Source organism: Anomaloglossus baeobatrachus, chromosome 1, assembly GCF_048569485.1.
Source record: "Anomaloglossus baeobatrachus isolate aAnoBae1 chromosome 1, aAnoBae1.hap1, whole genome shotgun sequence".
NCBI lineage: Eukaryota > Metazoa > Chordata > Amphibia > Anura > Aromobatidae > Anomaloglossus > Anomaloglossus baeobatrachus.
The window spans coordinates 258,941,397-258,961,958 of NC_134353.1; the positions used below are offsets into that span (position 1 = coordinate 258,941,397).

The 20,562-nt window shown below is 40.9% G+C and overlaps 1 protein-coding gene across 1 annotated transcript in view; it reads right to left on the reverse strand.

Annotated features, from left to right (window-relative positions):
• LOC142296347 (collagen alpha-1(XXV) chain-like) overlaps positions 1 to 20,562 on the reverse strand; it is a 406,166-nt gene that overhangs the window by 32,525 nt on the left and 353,079 nt on the right. The window contains exon 3 of the mRNA XM_075339864.1: positions 4,110 to 4,154. Within this exon, the coding sequence (XP_075195979.1) occupies positions 4,110 to 4,154 (45 nt within the window). The remainder of the gene's footprint in view (positions 1 to 4,109; positions 4,155 to 20,562) is intronic.

The window sequence follows — 20,562 nt, forward strand, 5'->3', positions numbered from 1 at the left end:
CTTTTGGGTATTTTCTGTCGCCTAGGTTTCTCAAATCACTCCAAATGTGATGTGGTACCTAAACAATTTTTTTTTGTAAATTTTGTTGGAAAAATGAGAAATTGGTGATGAACTTTGAACCCTTCTAACTTCCTAACGGAATTTTTTTTTTTTTCAAAAATTGCGCTGGTGTAAAGTAGACATGTGGGAAATGTTATTTAGTAACTTTTTTGTGTGACATATTTCTCATATTTATGGGCATAAAATTTCAAATTTTGAAAATTGCAAAATTTTCAAAATTTTCGCTAAATTTCCGAAATTTTCACAAATAAACGCAAAACATATCGGCCTAAATTTACCACTGACATGAAGTACAATATGTCACGAAAAAACAATGTCAGAATCGCCAGGATCCGTTGAAGTGTTCCAGAGTTATAACCTGTCAAAGTGACACTGGTCAAAATTGCAAAAAATGGCCGGGTCTTTAAGGTGAAAACAGGCTGGGGGCTGAAGGGGTTAATCTCCCCTGTAAATATACCCCTTTTAAAAAGCGGTCCCAGGACACGGAACCGGGCAACGGCCACCAAGTGACATTTTCCCAGCAATATACCGAGTACCCCATAACCCTGAGCGTCACACTTACAGCCTACAGGAGAGAGAGTACCCTGCTCATACCTCTCTCCCATAAGAGCTTACACTGTGCAGGAGAGAGAGGACCTTGCTTACCATAAGAGCGTACAGTCTACAGGTGAGAGAGTATCCCACTGATCATAAGAACTTACACACTACAGGAGAGACAGGATCCCACTGACCATAAGAACTTACACTCTACAGATGAGAGAGGGTCCCACTGACCATAAGAGCTTACACTCTATAGGAGAGAGAGGATCCCACTGACCATAAGAACTCACACTCTACAGAAGAGGGAGAGAGAGTATCCTGCTGACCATAAGACCTTGCACTCTACAGGAGAGAGAGAGAGGATCCCACTGACCACAAGAGCTTACACTCTACAGGAGACAGAAAGAGAGAAAGAGTAACTCGCTGACCATAAGATCTTTCACTCTACAAGAGAGAGATGACCTTGCTGAGCATAAGAGCTTACACTCTACAGCAGAAAGAGAACCTTGCTGACCATAACAACTTGCAGTCTACAGGAGAGAGAGAGGATCCCACTGAGCATAAGAGCTTACATTTTACAGGAGAGAGACGATCTCGCTAACCATAAGAGCTTACACTCTACAGGAGAGAGAGAGGATCTGCTGACAATAAAAGCTTACACTCTACAGGAAAGAGAGACGATCTCGCTAACCATAAGAGCTTACAGTCTACAGGAGAGAGAGAGGATCTGCTGACAATAAAAGCTTACACTCTACAGGAAAGAGAGACGATCTCGCTAACCATAAGAGCTTACACTCTACAGAAGAGAGAGAGAGGACCATAATAGAGAGTGAGTAGCTGTTATTACTATTATGAAGCAATAACATATCTGTCACACTGTACTGACAATTCCTTCATACATGTACCACTGAAGCGCACAATCTAACATCTGTGTCCCTGGCAGACACTCATGCTTCATTTTGCAATACACAGTAGCATTGTTCAGCTCTTAACTAGTCTACAAGCCTGAAATATACCATCAGAAGACTCAAAAAACATTTGCCAAAAACATTTGCAAACATCTAGCTGAATGCTTTTTGCCTTTTTATTCCAAGTGCATCAAGCTTTTCAATCAATGCTCTTGCTTTCAATTAAGTTCCTGAAGACTGGAAAGAGTGCAGGGCAGCACAATGGGCGCCAACAGGTGTAGCCGTAATTCAGCTTTCATATCGAATCGCTTTATTGTAGCATTAATTCTGGGGTAGTAAAATGTTTTGTTGCAGGGGAAATATCACCCTGCAGCACAGAGTCTACTTTATGAGAGCTAAAGGACAAATTACTATTTCTATAAAGGTGCAACACATCAATGCCACATTATTAGCAGATGGGTTTATAAGCCTTAGCTTATTGCCAATAATTGGCAGGTGCAGAGCACGGCAGAACAAGCTCGTAGTGAACGTTTGGAGCAGATGTTGGGATGAAAAAATTCAAGTCACATGAAAAATAATTAGGGGCTTACAATATTGGAGCCCTCATACCTTTCAATACATTGCTAGATAGGATTTTGGGAAAACATGAGAATATTATTCATGCTACTGTTAAAGGGTTTTTCTGACAGTAAGATATTTTTTTTCAGTAAAATATCTTTTTTTTAGTTATGGATTGATTAAAAATAAAAAAACAGAGATATAGTCACGTTCCATCACCCCTTCGGAGTACACGTTCTAGTCACCGAACCACTGCAGCCAATTACAGGCAATGGCTGTGATTCCCAGGTAATACTTCTGGAGCCTGCGCTGGATATACAGGTATGCTGGATCATGAGTATGCTGGTGTTTAATTTTTTTAAACAATCCATGACCCCTCCCAAAAAAAATAATATTATTTTACTGTTGGACAACCACTTTAATTCATTGATGGGCTAGTTCCATCTTAGGACATGGGAAAAACAAGAGAAATAATACACTGGTGCTCTAATAATGAAATCAAACGCTATATAAGAAACCAAGAGGTTTATTAAAATGTAATTTTTTGTCTTCTGAATACCATTCTAGGAGGAAATAGGGGTCCTTAATCTCTTCTCTAACCCTTGTAGCCACAACTTGTCCTTTCATTTACATCTGACAACCAGCAAGACCGTAATTGTGTTATACCATTCAAGTTTCTTGGTTATATTTAGTTTCCCTACTTTACCAGGAAGAGATTTCTTATATTACACCTTCGGCCATGCCACCAGCTATGCATTGATTTTTTTATGAACAACACCTACATTATCTAAACAAATGTATCTACCTGTAATTTATACCTATTGTGAGATAGTGACAGGACGATAAGCCCTAGTTGCAGTTCCAAACGAAAGTGTCCAAGCAGCTATGAAGAAAGAAAAGCAGACATCTCCAAAAGAAAGCAGACATCACCATAAGAAAGCAGACAACCCCACCAAAAAAAATCACACTCACCAGACCCAAACAAACTACAGTTAGCAAGTGCCAATGGTACATGAGCTCTCACACAGAGATCTGAGTTGCTGTCAGGTCCCTCACCATTCCAGCTTATATTGGCACTGCAGTTCTCACAAAGAGATCGGGAACCAGTATCATTCCACACAAGTGATACAGCTTCCAGCCACCAGGGGGAGCAAACCTCTGTAGAACGCAGGGGGACCAGAAAGAGATGCAGATTTGTATGTGAGAGCCCACTCACTTGCCAACTCTAATTGTTGGGGTCTGGCAAGTGTGATTCTTTTAGGGGTGCTAGTTTTCTTTTGGGGGTAAATAGCAGTACATAGAGAATAATAAATTTAAGCAGGTAATTTAAACCTTTATACATATGGTATGTACCCACCACTATTGGACTGGTTCTGCTCAACGAGAATAGCAGATCAGATAAGAAAATGTGCATCTGTACCAGTAATAGGATTAACACAAAATGTTGATGTTCCAGAATGCTATATGACCATATTTGTTTAATTGTTCAAGAATAAATGTGGATTGTTGATCAATGGAAAATATAAGACATCCCTGAAAATAAGCCCTAGCGCATCTTTCGGAGCAAAATATAATATATGAACCTGTCTTATTTTCAAGGACATACAGTAAATGACTTTTTCTCTTATGGATGGTTGGTAATATAACACTTGTATGGAAGAGAAGTTGATATCAGCTGAGCAGGTATAAATGTAGATTTTGCGCTTGGATGTTACAGTTTACATTTACTTTGTATGTCAACAATAAAGGACCGGAGAAGCCATGTTTGCACCAAACTCTGGCGTCACTATCTGTAGCTGCATTGATCTCATTTTGTCTACTGCTCTGCAGCTAATCTTTCTCATTATTATATACAATAACTAGGCTCTGTCTGGAAAAGAAGTATATTATTCAAGGGCTACCATGATATGATGCTATATAAAATATGGTGCATGTGTATGTGCTACCTATTACCCCAGATCTACAATTATAAAATGTGCTTCAATATAAGTTGCATAATATGTTACAATACAGTGGTGTATAACTTCCTGAAAAAAGGTTTACCTGCTTCACCTCTTCGGCCCCTCTTGCCTCTTTGCCCGGGTGGACCTATAATGAAAGATAGAAATACTCACTTTGGGCGCTTAGGTAAAGGTGATGCATTTGCCAATAAAAAGATTTTATACCTTAAGTTATTATTGGCTGCACATATATAAAATAAACATTTTATATACTAGAATATTCTAGAAAGCTAGTTCTGGTTTCCATGATGGTCTGACCTTGTCAGTGCTTGAACCTGTGACCCTTTTGTCAGAGCATTAGCAAAGGCTGGAGCCGAAGAAATGACTTCTAAGGTCATTTCATGACTTTACCATTAATGTTCATGACAAGCAATTATTCAGAGGATTATTCATTATGAATGAAATGTAGATTGAAGTCTGCTTTGAAATACCAAAGGCCTAAAACCTACAGGCTACACGTATACAGCAAATCTAAACCAGCAGAACCACATCATTGAAGTATGTGAAGCTAAGCACCAAACTGAGGAGGACATTTGTGGTGAAAGTCAGAGAACCCGGCCTTTGTAGATCTCAGATAACATGGATGTGTTCTGTACACGACTTATAGGGTTATGCATTATTCATGCCCAACCTACACATTGTAGAAAGATGTACATGAGATGTAATCACTCACACTGGTTACTGTCCCTAATGGGGGTCATAATGTCACATTCCTGGGTCAATCACAGCTGCTAGATCCAATTACCTATGAAGCCTATTAACCTTACAATGTCTGAAATGTATAAGACCCCTTTAGCCATCCAACACCAAAAAGTCACAATAGATAACATTTTAGAGAGCCTTATTTATATGCTGCACATATTTGCAAGTTTCAAATGGTCCATGTAAATCTGCGTAAAAATTTCCATTAAAGTCTACATAAAAATTGGTATGGTTTTGAGCTTGATTTACTATGGTTTCTTATACGTGAATTTTCACTATGGAACATAAGGCATCTTAAAGGGGTTGTCTACTACTTTGACAGTGATGTCCTATCCTTAGGATAGGTTATCAATGTCTGATTGGCCGGGGTCCCACACGCCACACCCACGCAGATCAGCTGTTCTCGGTCATGCCACCAGCAGCAGGTGGCCAGAAATGCTCAGTTCTGGCGCTGCTCCGTCTTCTGATATTCTAATCAATGGTAGGCGGATGTGCAGTACCCAGCCGCGGCCGCTATGAGAAGACAGAGCAGCACTGGAACTGAACGTTTCTGGCCAACTGCTGCCGCCGCCGTGACCGGGATAAGCTGATCGGTGGTGGTGCGGCTTGTAGAACCATGGCCGATCAGACATTGATGACCTATCTTAAGGACAGGCCATCAATGTCAAAGTAGGGGACAACCCCCAGTGGCTTCTCCCCGCCCGCTGCCATTGACTGACAGGTCTCTGTTTATAGGGGTCAGGTCTTTTTCATGCTCAAGGCTCAGAAAATTACATGAAAATCCCCGTGGTGAGTATCGTGCTGTGCTGGTGTCTGAATGATGCGCAGCATTGTGCGATCTGTGGGCAGTGTGTGACCGGCTCAATTTTGACTTACATTCTGCATTTTCAGATGTAATGTTCACGGAAAAAAAAAAAAAAAAGCACCGCCCATCCACCTCCAGAGGTGTTTTACTTTCAGCACACAGCACAACACTTCCGGTGGTGAGTGGGCGGTGCTTTTTTTTCTCATTCCGAATTCCAAGTCTTGAGCCTGAGGTTCACTAAATTCAATAGGTGCACACAGAGAGAGAGAGTTGTCACTCACTGGCAGCGGGGGGAAGTCACCGGGGACCGAGCCGCACAGGAGAATAGTCAGATAGGTGGGTCCCTGGTGGCTTCTCCCTTCCGACTGCCAGTGACTGACAGGTCTCACCCTATAGGTGCAGTGGGCAGGGATAAGCCACCAGGGACCCGCCTATCTGACTAGTCTGCTGTGCGGCTCAGATGGCTGAAATCATGCAGCCATGGTCTAATGTTGCCTCTGGATCTGGTCACAAGTATCAGCTGTCAGATTCCCCCTTAAAAGAAGAGTGACTATTTAATTATATTGACTGTGATAGAAAGAATGTCGATCAACATGTCGCTCTGGTGGGGCGTCTTGCTAAAAAGCCACATATACAGCAACAAGGAGAAATACAATATTAAAGTCACTATCATGTCACAACCTGTCCCTTCTAATGCTCTTAACAACCAGCCAGGGCACTGTACTGTATTGCCTGATGTTTCATGATAAATATCGCTATATCTATACAGAACTCTACTAATGAATTGTGAGACTGTTGTTACATTTTCACAAATTGCAAATTAAAATTTGGTAATTCAGAAAACCTTTTAACTTTCAATACCAACACATTTCTCCAAGATTTAGACAAGGAAAAGGTTACTCCGCCAATGTTTACTTTAATAATACAGAGTCGTCTATTAGTGTGACAGGAATATGGGGGATTATCCAACCAAGTTTCCCACGTACACCATATTTCCTGAAGAAAACATATCTCAGCTGAAAAATATTAATTAAAACCTATCACATTGAATTTAAGTATGTGACTACTAGACGTTTTTACCCTTCACTTGAGCGTAAATCCACATTTTGTTATTCTGATGAAAATAAGAAGTGTAAAGTCATTTGGGCTAGATGAAATGTAAAAGAAAAATAGTGAAATAGTAAAACATGAAATATAATATGTAAACTATTTTTTAACAATTTTTTCATTGTTTGGCCCCAAATGTGCACTTTAATATGTGAGGGAGGCCTCTTTGAAAAAGAAAAAAAATATGGCTGTTTCTCGATAATTCCTTTCCTATAAAAAATATTGCCCTTGATCTGAAGTTCCAAAACCATTAAGTGGATTGAATTAGTAACAATATTTCTGTTGATATTAATTTTCATGACTTCCCCAGGTTCATAAACCATATCAAGAAATTCAGGTTTTTACTGTTGGACAAAACTTCGAATTGCAAGTATACAATACTTCTCCACAAGGAAAATGTCTTACCCCTTCAAGACCAATAACATACTATTACGTCATAGGTCGTGTCCCCTCATTTACTGCAGGCTCCATTGAATAATCTGATGCAGAGCAGATATGTGCGGCTAACAGGTGTGGGTGGATCGGAGATCCATCTGTGCCTGTTAACCCCTCTACACAGACCCATGGTCGGTGTCAAAACATGGGCATGTGAGCAAACTTATTGATGTTAATGGGTCAACTGAATTTCTAGACATGCTAAAATTTTCCAATTGGGCCTACAGCATGTAATCCGGAACCTTATATAGCAAATTTCCAATTTGACTATTTTAGAAGTATATGCATTTAGTGAGTTAAAAGGACACCGGGTTTTTGCTATGCCATCTGAGCGCAGCGTAATGTAGGGGGCAGAGATCCTGATTCCAGCAAAGTGTCACTTACTGAGCTGATTGCTGTCATTTTGATAAGATCAACTAGATCTAGTAGTTCTCTGAATGCTGAACTCTCTATTACCCTGCCCACATCACTGATTGGCATAGGGTACACAGAAAGCTGCCAATTAGTGATACTCTAGGTGGATTTATACAAGGAATATGCTTGACTACTTGACATCAGGTTTACTTGTCCTCTAATGATAATCTCCTGCTGATAAATCAGTGATTTTATGCAAACTACAACAAGCAGCCCAGTAAGTGACACATTGCTGGAATCAGGATCTTAGCTCCTACAGCATGCTGCTCTCAGATTTGGTGTAAAAATAAATGGTGAAAGATTACATTTAAAGTTTGCTTTTAGTTATTGTGGTGTGGGCATGAATTTAAGAAAATCATAAGAATGTGTAATTAAATAATAAAGCAAAAAATAAATTCCTAGAAGTGTCCAAAATTAAAGAGAAGAGTGGACATGGTGCTTGGGTACAAGAACATGTAAATGTTTTTCAGGTTATGACTTTGTGAACTTCAATCGACAGGTTTGTCTCCTGATCATAGTACATAGCATTATACTACAAGGTATCACGTTAAAAGGAAAACATATAGACTGAAAACTAAAACAAACAGTAATAACTACTGGGAACGTTTTAACTAAACCCCCTGCCCTTTGTGTATGTGGACGTTCTTCCCCTTCTAATCTCCCATCAGCTCTTTCTAACTCCTCTTTCATTGTGACATTCATTTTATTGAGTCTGCAGGAAGCAATGTGTTGAAAGGAACAACAGGGCACCTCGATGAAGGTGGAAACAGGGAGTTTTGGCATTAGCTTCAGAAAAGATTAGGCTGCCTCTTTTTGCATTTGAGGGAACAGTGCAGATACAGCTTCATGTTCAAAAATCCTGTCAAAGGTCCTAAAATGTCACCGACGGGAAAAAAAAATGCTGCGGTTGTGTGTGGGCTAATGAAGTCTGTCTCTGGCAATCAAAGGATTAGTTCTCGAAGAAAAGCAGCAGCAAGCTTTCCAAAGGACAGATGAATTGAGACTCTCTCTCATCAATGTTGACACTGTTTCGTAATGACCACACATTGCCGTGTTCTTGAAAATGTCTTGTTCCTTTCAGGAACCCAAGTGAAAGAAATGATCAGACTTATATAGTATTTTTCTTATAGGCGATTTCAATGAGCACATATAAATAGTGATATCATATCCGCGATTACCGCAAATAGCTTCAAGATGCCATTAATTTTCTATTGTGGAAGAACTGTTGATACCATCAGCAAACGGAAAATGGCGTGGAGGAAAATGATTTTAAGTGGCAGCACTATTTGTAAAATAGACTTGCCTTGACAATGACTCATTGTAACACTGCCGCGGTTTGACAGAATGCCAGGATTGTAAGGCACAGTGTCACCATGTCATCCATACAATGACATATTAGTCTCAAGGGATTCAAAGGCATACACTGTACAATAAAATGTGGCCACATAATTAATGCAACAGAAATAGACATCCATTCAGTTTATGTAGTAATGATTTTCCCAGCTACACTAAAAGAGATTATAACACCGGCATATTATTTATTACAAAAATGTATGGTCAAAAATAGTTTTTATACTGTTTTAATGTAATACTAACGTGTCCTCGGATCTGATGACCTTCTGCTGTCCACAGGGAAAGCTACGTTGACAGATGTGGTCACCATTATGGCAAGGATATAAGGACTTTTAAATCAATACAGGTAGAAAAGCCTTACGGTCATTCCTATTTTAAATGTGTTTTTTTGTTACGGAAATTAGTTTTTGACTAGTGTTACAAGGGGATACTGCAATATAGATTGGCATTGTCTCTCATTTATGGACAATTTTCTCTTTATAGTTAAAGAAGTTGGCCCCCTTATAGTTATTGTAAAGCAGATCTGTCATAGGTTTCTTATAATATAAACTGCATACATTATTAAATAGATTACTTAGACCTCATGAGGCTTGTATACTTATTTGAGAATGCGAGTGGACAACTTTATGAGACCTGCATTAAGAAATCTGTTAGCCCACCTTCACATATCCGTGAAAAACGTTCATGTTTTGCACAGCCGTGTTGAAGGTGCATATGGCCCATCCGTGTGCCGTGATTTTGGCATACTAGAGATCACCGTGTGCTAGCCATGATAGCACACGGAGAGCAGGAACTTTATACTCACCCGTCCCGGGCACTGCTGTCACTGGAGCTGATGTGTCCCATGCTTCTACTTACAGGTCTGCCATGTAGTGAATATGCATGAGCATAATATGAACGGACCTGGATGCAAGTGACAGCAGCGCTGGAGACAGGTGAGTATAGAAAATAATTTCATTTCAAACATACATATTTTCTCCAGTAAGTGTCACATTGATGTCACATAGATCCCATCAGTGTGTGACACTTGTGCTGCCAGAGAAAAACAAACTTGTCTCCGTGTGGAACACATGGACACGCATGTGCTCCATACGGACACACAGGCCTGGTGAAAACACTGATGTGTGCGCAGACTCATTGATTGTAAAGGGTCTGTGTATGTCCATGTCTCCAGTACGTATGAAAACAGACATCTTACATAGCGGAATCACTGACATGTAAAGGGGACCTTAGGGACATGATTTTGTGGCTCTTACTAATATAAAAAATGTAAACGTTCTTCTACTTTGTAAACTTCTACTTGCTTGTTATAGGGCAGCCATCCTCAGAGACAGCATGAAGCTCCTGTATTCAGTATTAGATCGGAAAGACAGGGTGGACAAGAGTGTGAGTAGCCTCTTATCTCAGCACCGCTAGTTTCTCCAATATTAGATCAAATAGACAGGGTAGACAGCAGTGTGAGCAGCCTCTTCTTCCCCCAGCACCCCTGGTATCTCCAGTATTACCAAAGAATATCCTCTGGGAGCACATCTTCCTACACATGAAGGGAAGAGATGAATATTCCTATCCCCTGTCCTATTAACATGGTAGGTCCGCGATCTGTCAGTGTAACAAGTCAGCATCCATTGTAATGTACTATAGCTATTATCTCCCTTAAAGTATGCAGAAATTTCTTTATAATGACATTTTCTTTCTTTATGTTTTCCTTTTCACAACTTTAAGTAAAACATACAATAAGGGTTGAAAATTTGATGTTCATGAGCAATAACTTAATTCTTTGACAGTATTGAATCAGAAACCTAATATTTTTCCGATTAGTTTATGAACATCTAATGTATGGCATGATTAAAGAAAAAAACCCTAATTATTAACAATGTTAGATTATGAATTTATCTTTGCAATTTACTGCAAGGTCATAAATATAACTTGTGCTTCTTTAAAGATATTTATTACCATCAATAAGCATTACTTTAATAGATCTGGAGTAAATATACTATTCCAGTCTAATACAGAATACCATGATTATCTAAGTATAGCATGTCATTTCCACTATACTGCGAAATGTGCTGGTTAAGACAAGGATACAGCCTTTGGCGCCTAGTATTGAAATCTTACATTTCAGTATGAAATATTGTGTTCCTTAGGTGTCTACTCCAATTTCCAAGCCCTTATGTTAAAGAAAAATTTAGCTCCAATGGGAATAGACCGATTCTATAAAGATTAATGAATGCAAGTAATACTATGGACAGCAAGGGAATTCTCCTATACCTAAGCTTCACATCACAGCTGCTCGGCTCAGTGCATTCACAAACATTTCTCCAAAATATCATAGAAACTATTTCAAATAAAAAGCAGGTCGCTCAATTTCTCAATAGTTCTGAATACATACACTATACTATATAGCATGCCTATTAAATCGGAAAAATGCAAAAATGTGATTTATATTCATGCATGTATTTCAATTTCTTCAAGCACAAGTACAGGCCTCTAACCATGGAAAGGAAAAGTATTATTTCCAGATGGCAACTGTTAGGTTTCCAAGGTTTAAAGTAAAATATGACACATATTGGTTGTGAAATGTGTTCCTAATACTCACTATCAGCGTACCGCTCCCGCAAAGTCCTTGTAATTTATAAACTGTGATAATGTGATAATGAAGTATTTTTTGTATTGTGTATCTTGTTTATATGTCTCTTAGGCCTGCGACACACATCCATGCCGCCGGCACGTGTTTGCCATTTTTTGCCTGCACCGGCGGCACGGAGACACGTTCAGCAATGCTACCCTATTGTAGCAGGCACACACACGTAAAACCACACGGAACGTGTGTCCGTGTGCGTTTGTACGTGTGTGCGTTTTTCTAAACGCTGACATGTCAGTTTTTTCTCCGGCAGCACACGGCCCGCACCCGTACCACACGGATGTAGTGTGGATGCGGTTCCGTGTGACACGCGCCGGAGAAAACACACGTGTCAGTGAAAAAAAACAAAACATTTACTCACCTTCTCCAGCCCTCCTGTCTCTGCCGCTGCTGCCTCTTGCTGCCGACCGCCGCTCATTATTCTCATTTAATATTCACTTCACTGCCTGGCAGCAGCAGCAGCAGCGGGGAGACGGGAGGGCTGGAGACCGAGGATTAGCACCACGGACAGCAGCACGGACAGCAGGAAGGACCAGATGAGTATGTTAATTACCGGTTGTACGTGTGCTATCGCAGATAGCACACGTAGAACACACGTGTCCCGCACGTACCAGAGACACGTACTTACCTGCACGCAACACGCAGGAGAAATACGTGTCTCTCGGCACGTGCGTGATTTTCACGTGAGTGTGGCAGAGGCCTTACACGTAGTTTTATCACTTAATAAAATGGATGGAGTATCGAAATCTAATTATATAATTGGAATGTATTATTAATTTCCTCCATAATTGGGTGGATTTCCAACAATAGAATTTTATAAGGTCACATTGGAATTTCGTATCATTTTTGGGTTTCTTTCTACTCTTGACTTGTAATAAATCTTCCAATGTCCTATCTCCTGTGTCACACAGGTGGGCGATGCTATAGCATAAAATGGAAACTAGTCAGAAACCATTATAGTTAATTCCGACCTGACAGTGTTAAACTAAGGTGACTGGGACTCACCAGTAGAAGTTTCTGTGGAGGCCACCATAGAGTTAAATGCATTTATTGCCTGTTCATATTAGATCTTCAGGAAGCAGCATTTCCAGGTCCACTGATTTTTTTTATATGAGGGTAGAAAAAGTTTATTGATTAACCTATATTAATTGATTTGGGAGGAAAGGGTAGTGGGTTGGGGCCTATTCTTTACGATATTCACCATGTGGTATAAATCATTTTTTGCAAATTGAAGAATGCTAAATAAGTCTTGCTTATTTGCTACATTTTGCACCGTAAAAGCATACTATATAACAATATTATTATAAATCAAGCTTAGCACTAAAATATGCAAACAGCACTGAGCTCAATATTTAGATGTAGTCCTAGAACCAAGCTCAGCACATAATACAAAGACAGAACTAATCTAGTTTATCTAGACCAAGGCAGTGCTGTGTCTACACCTGTGTTATCCCATAAATTGCGTACAATCATCACAAGCACATTTCCACTTTTGCTGCAAACTTAGCAATTGTCAATTTCAATGCATTTTTATATTAAATTATACAACCCGTTTACATCATATTTGGGTGATCTGATCTCCCTTTATTTTAAAGGGAACCTATCAGGTGCAATATGTACCCAGGACCACGAGCAGTTCTGGTGCATATTGCTAATCCCTGTCTAACTGTCCCTGTATACACTAGCATAGATAAGGAGATCTTTAGAGAAAGTAGTTCTAAAGATCTTTTATCTTACGCTAATGAGCGAGGGACTAATCACAAGGGCGTTATATCCCCTGAATAGTCTGCCCTCTTAGCATGTTAGTATGCCCACAGGGGTGTACTAACATGTTATTCAATGAAGCATCACCAGCGGTGCCGCGCGTACCTGTGACCACTGATCTGAATGCCCGACACTTCCGGTCATGCGAAGTATGAAGCTGGGTGTACGTGTCCTGGCTTCAGAGAGGTCTTCTGTGCATGACCAGAAGTGCCCGGCATTCAGATCAGCGGTGACAGCGAACACAGGTACGCGCGGCATGGCTGGTGATGCTGCATTGAATAGTAAGTTAGCACAGCCCTGTGAGCATACCAACATGCTAAGAGGGCGGCTAGTCGGGGGGATATAACGCCCTTGCGACTAGTCCCTGGCATCATTAGCATATGATAAAAGATCTTTAGAATTACTTTTTCTAAAGATCTCTTAATCTATGCTACTTCATACAGGGACGGTTAGGCAGGGATTAGCAATATACACCCGGAACTGCTCGTGGTTCTGGGTGCATATTGGACCTGACAGGTTCCCTTTAAATTAAAAGGATTGCAGTCTAGTTCAAAAGAGCGGTGAATCCTTTAGATAATCTATCCTACCCAATTAAGTTACACTCAGATCCTTTTTTAAATCTAAAAAGATGTAGGAGAGAATGGATCTTTGGAACTATAATTCCATTGCACTTTTCCACTGCAGACCTCTCACAGCACAGAAACCACAGTGGTAATACAATGCTTTGGATATAGCTGCAGAAATGTTCCAGATTTGCCTCACATTCCACATGACACCCTTTGCATCTCGAAGGAGAAATCCCATGCACCATCCGCAGACTAACATGACATGCTGTGGACTGTACATCATCACCATTTTTAAAATTACACTCCAGAATTTATCTGTAGCATGTTAGTGAGATTTTATAAAATATTACTGTTGTAATAAGCAGTGGATTATCTCCTGTGAATTTACTTGTGCAAAATATGTTGCTTGTACACCCCAGGGATAAAATACTCTTAAAGGGGTTGCCTACCACTAGGACAACCCCTTCTTCCACATGTTTCCCCCAGGTAAATTAATAAAACCTATAGCTCATGGTGTCGGGGTTCATGTGGGGTTGGGATGTCACGCGAGCGCCGCCTCCAATCAGCGGCGGCTTCCTCTTCCCGTCTTCGGACCAAGGATTTCCAATTGATTGCTCCTTTGGTCCAAAGGTGGGGGAAGGAAGCCAGCGCTGTTCGGACACAGGCCTGACATAATGTCACAACCCCATGTGAGCTCCGGCACCGCAATTTTGGACACAACAGGAAGGGCGCCGATACAGAGCTATGAGTACAGGCTTTATCAATTTACCTGGGGAAAACGTGGAATCAGAAGTGGTTGTCTTAGTACTGGATAAACCTTTAATAATGTTTATTATTACATAATTTTATACACTTGTACTGCTACTCTCATAGACACACTGTTAGATCCATATTTCCCCATATGCAAGCATATTTTTACACACACATAATAACAGACACACGGGCACACACATACTACTACACATATAAGGAAACCTTTTAAACACATATTTCTATTCACGCAGAGAGACTTATACACTCATACTTCTATACTCGCATATATATACTTTTATACACATATTAATAAATTTGCTGGCAAACCTTTATACACATACACTCAGAGGCACACGTTTTTACACACATAAATTTACAGATGAAGGCAAGCTTTTATACATATACTTTTACAGAAGCAGGAACATTTGTACAGTACAGTACATTATACTACAAACATGTATTGTGTCTTTTTCCTACTTCACATGGTGTATATATTGTGGATTATACTGGCTGCAGATCCTTACAGTTAAACTTACGAAAAATGTGTGTTCATATATTCTAATATTCACAAAAATCTCAATTTTGTGGAAATGAGGATGCAGCCTGACTGTTTAGGAGTAATGATTGTAGCAGCACTTGTAAGTCAGCAGTAATGCCAGACTTAAGGGCACATTACACGCAGCGATATCGCTGTCGATATCGCTAGTGACCGTACCCACCCCCGTCGGTTGTGCGTCACGAGCAAATCGATGCCCGTGGTGCACAACATCGATTACACCCGTCACACATACTTACCTGCCTTGCGACGTTGCTATGGCCAGCGAACCGCCTCCTTTCTAAGGAGGCGGTTCGTGTAGCGTCACAGCGGCGTCACTAAGCGGCCGCCCAATAGAAGCGGAGGGGCGGAGATGAGCGGGACGGACATCCCGCCCACCTCCTTCCCTCCTCATTGCGGGCAGCCGGATGTAAGGTGATGTTCCTTGTTCCTGCAGTGTCACACGTTGCGATGTGTGCTGCCGCAGGAACGACGAATAACCTGCGTCCTGCAACAGCAACGATAATCGGGAATGGAACTACGCGTCAACGATCAACGATATGGTGAGTATTTTTAATCGTTAACGGTCGTTCATGCGTTTCATACGCAACGATGTCGCTAACGAGGCCGAATGTGAGTCACGAATTCCGTGACCCCAACGACATCTCGTTAGCAATGTCGTTGCGTGTAAAGCGGCCTTTAGAATCAGCTCACCCATGCAGTTAGGATTCCCATACTGGACGCTTTGCCCTATGGAGCTAAGGCAGCCTTCTGCATAGGGCAATCTGTCTCTGAGAGGAGAGGAGCACATGGACCCCACTTTGTCTACACAATAACAGGAGACAAAATGCCACTGTGACCCTTCCACAGCATGTGTACTGCTGGGGGACAGTTTGTTGTCTGTTCGTGCAGGGAACATTTAAAGAGGACATGTCAGCATAGCAAAAATGCCCAGGCTTTGCTCTTCTTTTTTTTGCTCCCACTGCTCCCCTAAGCATTATTTTTTCATTTTCGAAATCTGTCAAATGGCATAAGAAATATAAGCCTTTATATTTATTGCTAATTTGTATGGAATGGGGCATGGCTTACATGATTATCTGCTTGCATGTATTTAGGCGTCATTGAAACATTACCCCGTGTGCCATGTCAACTTTGTAAATGCTATAAAATTTTAGAAAATCCCCATATCTCTGGAACTTTATGGCGGATTTAACCCCCCCCCAAAGCAGAATACTCAAGGAAGCAACAAGAATATACAATAAGAGCCCAAATGCGTCACTTATAACTTGATAGCAGGTCCTCTTTAAACTGGAAGGTTCATATGTTGGTTAAGGGCCACCAGGGAACTCTCTGGCTCCCCGATAAGCCAGTCCGAGCCCGGGCCCTTGTTCTTCAGTTAGTATCCCTATTGTAAGGCTATGTGCGCACTTACCGGATTTTGCCGCAGATTTTTTGCGGTTTTGCTGCATGTTTCGCTGCAGAAAATGTTCATAACATCTCTGCAGTAAATCACCAGCAAAACTTATGGGCAAAAAAAATCCTGTGCGCACTAGGCGGAATTTGACAGCTGCATGTTTTGCTGCGGGATTCCCGCAGCAAAAACAATTGCATGTCAATTCTTTTCTGCACATCGCTGCGGGATTTCACTACATTGACTCCAATGTAATCGTGAAATCCCGCAGGGAATAACGCAGGAAGCAAATTCTGTGCGGTTCACTGCGTTTTCCTGCGTTATTCCCTGCGGTATTTCGCAGTTTACCTCCGGTAATGTACATCGCCTGTCTGCGGTTTTGCAGGGAAGTGATGTCATTACAGGAAGAGGAAGCCGTGCAGAGAGTAAACACACACAGATCACAGACACAGACACATCACAGACACAGAACACAGACACAGACACATAGAACACACATAGAAAGCAAACGAAAATATAGAAAAAAAACCACGTGTGCTCCGCTGCATATTCACCGTCCAGCCGAGGTAAGCACACAGCGGCGGCCCGGTATTCTCAGGCTGGGGAGGGAGAGGGGCAGGGTTAATGTCCCCCGCCTCACTCCCCCTCCGGCAGCCGAGAATATCAGCCGCAGCTGCCCCGGCACTGTCGCATGCATTATGCGGCAGCACCGGCGTGTCCCCGGCTCTTCCTGCCACCGTGTAGCAGTGGCAGCAGGGTAATACAAGGGGTTAATGGTGGTGGATCACCGCCATTAACTCCAGGCTTGATCATGGCAGCGTCTATGTGACAGCTGACATGATCAACCCGTAAGTAAAGTGAATAAAACACAGACACCGAAAAATCCTTTATTTTAAATAAAACAAACAAGCCTCGTTCACCATTTTATTAACCCCTCCCGAAACAAAGCTCCGACGTAATCCACCGCTCCGGCGTAATCCACAGGTCCTACGCTGCTTACATCCAGCCGCGACTGTCACAGACACAGCGCTGAATGAAACATGACAGCAGAGGTAATTACCGGTCATTTCCCACGGCCGGTAATGTGAACTCACTGCCGACCGTGGGAAATGTAGCGATCTGTCCTCTATCTATCTATCTATCTATCTATCTATCTATCGCTCTATCTGTCTGTCTATCTATCTATCCCTCTATCTATTCTTCTGTCTATCTATCTACTATCTCAGAATTAAATGACTTTTTTTTTTTCAATGTGCTTTATTGCATTGAATGCAATAAAGCACATCCCAACCCGCACGCAGCAGAACCGCGGCAATACCGCGAACAATACCGCGGTGAAACCGCAGCAAACCGCGGCAAACCGCATGCGGTTTTCGGGTGCGGTTTGCCGCGGTTTTTTACCGCGGGTGCGGTAATCTTTAAGAGCATGCGGAATTTTCTCAAGAAAATTCCATTTCCCAGTGCGCACATAGTCTAACAGATCCGGTTTTAACATAAATTCATTGACTTTGATCTTGGAACAGAACTGGAAGCTCAAAGCGCAGATGTGAACAGAAAGTAATCGATCAGCGTCATCAGATTTTCTAAAAATCCAACCAGATTCTTGCATTTGTATCTGAAAGCAGTGTACCCAGCATTCTAGTATTAATCTCTAGGCAACAACTATTATTATTGTGTATATTACCGACAATACTGCAAGAAATTATTACAATATCATTGTTTGTGACATATTATGTATATTTCTCATGATAGGAACTTCTATCTCTTGGCATGTAGAATATAAACTTTAGAGTTGGAAATTATTCAAAATGTGTGTGGGAGAGATGATTCTTGGCACCGTGTATGATATAAATGCAAACAATATCTGCAAACACTCAGTCTGTTTCCAGATTGTGTTTTGCTGAATTCATCCAAAACAAAGAGCTGGAGTATGATTGTACGCTTTATGCACACCACTTGTATATAAATAGAGAATAAAGAGGTCTGTATGTGGGATTATCACAAAGCAGAGGTCCTGGCTGATGTGGGGGTAAAGAAAGATCTACAATCTAAATTAGACAAATAGAGAGATAGATAAAAAGATAGCTAGACAGATAATAGAACAAGGATATAGATAGATAGATAGATAGATAGATAGATAGATAGATAGATAGATATAGATAGATAGATAGATAGATAGATATAGATAGATAGATAGATAGATAGATATAGATAGATAAAAAGATAGCTAGACAGATAATAGAACAAGGATATAGATAGATATAGATAGATATAGATAGATATAGATAGATATAGATAGATAGATATAGATAGATAGATAGATAGATAGATAGATAGATAGATATAGATAGATAGATATAGATAGATAGATATAGATAGATAGAGGGATAGATATATAGATAGATAGGTAGATAGGTAGATAGATATAGATAGATAGAGGGATAGACAGTGCCTTGAAAAAAATATTTATACCCTGTGAATTTTTTCAGAATTTTTTCATGTTACACACACAAACTGAAATTGTTATTATCATTATTATTTATTTATAGAGCACCATTAATTCCATGGTGCTGTACATGAGAAGGGGGTTACATACAGAATACATATACAAGTTACAGTAGACAGACTGGTACAGAGGGAAGAGGGCCTGCCTTGCGGGCTTAAATTCTATAGGATTTTGTGCAGGAGACAGTAGGTGGGGTGTTAGTCGGGTGGCGGCTTCGCACGGTGGTGAAGCGGCAGGTCCGCATGGTTGTCAGGCAGCAGCTCCGCACGGTGGTGAGGCAGTAGCTGTGGTGGTGGTGAAGCAATGGGGTCATTGAAGATTATAAGCATTCCTGAACAGATGAGTTTTCAAGTTCCGTTTGAAGCTTGCAAGTGTAGCAGATAATCTGACGTGTGGAGGCAGCGAGTTCCAGAAGACAGGGGATGCTCGGGGGCAGTCTTGAAGGCGGTTGCATTAGGAGCGAATGAGAAGAGGAGAGAAGGAAATCTTGGGAGGACCGGAGATTACGTTTTAAAGTGTAGCGGGAGATTAGTTCAGAGATATACGGAGGAGACAGATTATGGATGGCTTTGTAGGTCAGTGTTAATAGTTTGAATTGGATACGGTGGAAGATTGGGAGCCAATGGAGAGATTTACAGAGAGGAGAAGTGGGGTGGTATTGAGGAGAGAGGTGGATCAGGATGTATAATCCCAGAATGTATTTTACTGGGATTTTGTGTGATATACCAACACTAAGTAGCAATTATACGTGAAGTGTAAAGGAAATGTTACATAGTTTTTTAAATATTTGAAAACTATAAATCTGAAAATTGTAACGTGCATTCGTATTCAGTGCCACCCCCCCCCATCAATACTTTGTAGGACCACCTTTAGCTGTAATTACTGCTGCAAGTCTATGAGCATCTGTAAATAGCAATTTTTAAGTCTTTCCACAGATTCTCAATAGGATTTAGGTCTGGACATTGGCTGGGCAATACACACACACACACACACACATGAATATGCTTTCATCAAACCATCACATTACATAATCCAATAACATTCATTATAAACAACCATAAATAAAGAACAGACACAATGTATCTGGTGGAATAAAAATTGGCCACAGCCTTTTATTAAATTTTAAAACATAACAAATTACTCAAATAGAATTTTATTTCATTTGAACCTATAAACCATACCAAAAAATAACTGAACGCAGCTCAGCACAACCCTCAAGCTCGTTTCACCATCACATATGTCCCTTCATAATGAAGGACTTACCCCAAGGTCATGACAAAAAATTAATTAACAGGAGGTGTAAGCAGCGCTGACACACTGACACAGACTGCAAGCGCCGCTCATCTTTTAACACATAGTACACCATATTTACAAATAAACTTTGCCAATCACGGCCCGTCGCTGGGGGTGATTAGAAAATCTCCCCCAGCAATGTACTGCAAGTGGCCAAAAGATAGAAAATAACCATACTCTGGGCTACTTACCCAGTGGATGGAGAGCGGGA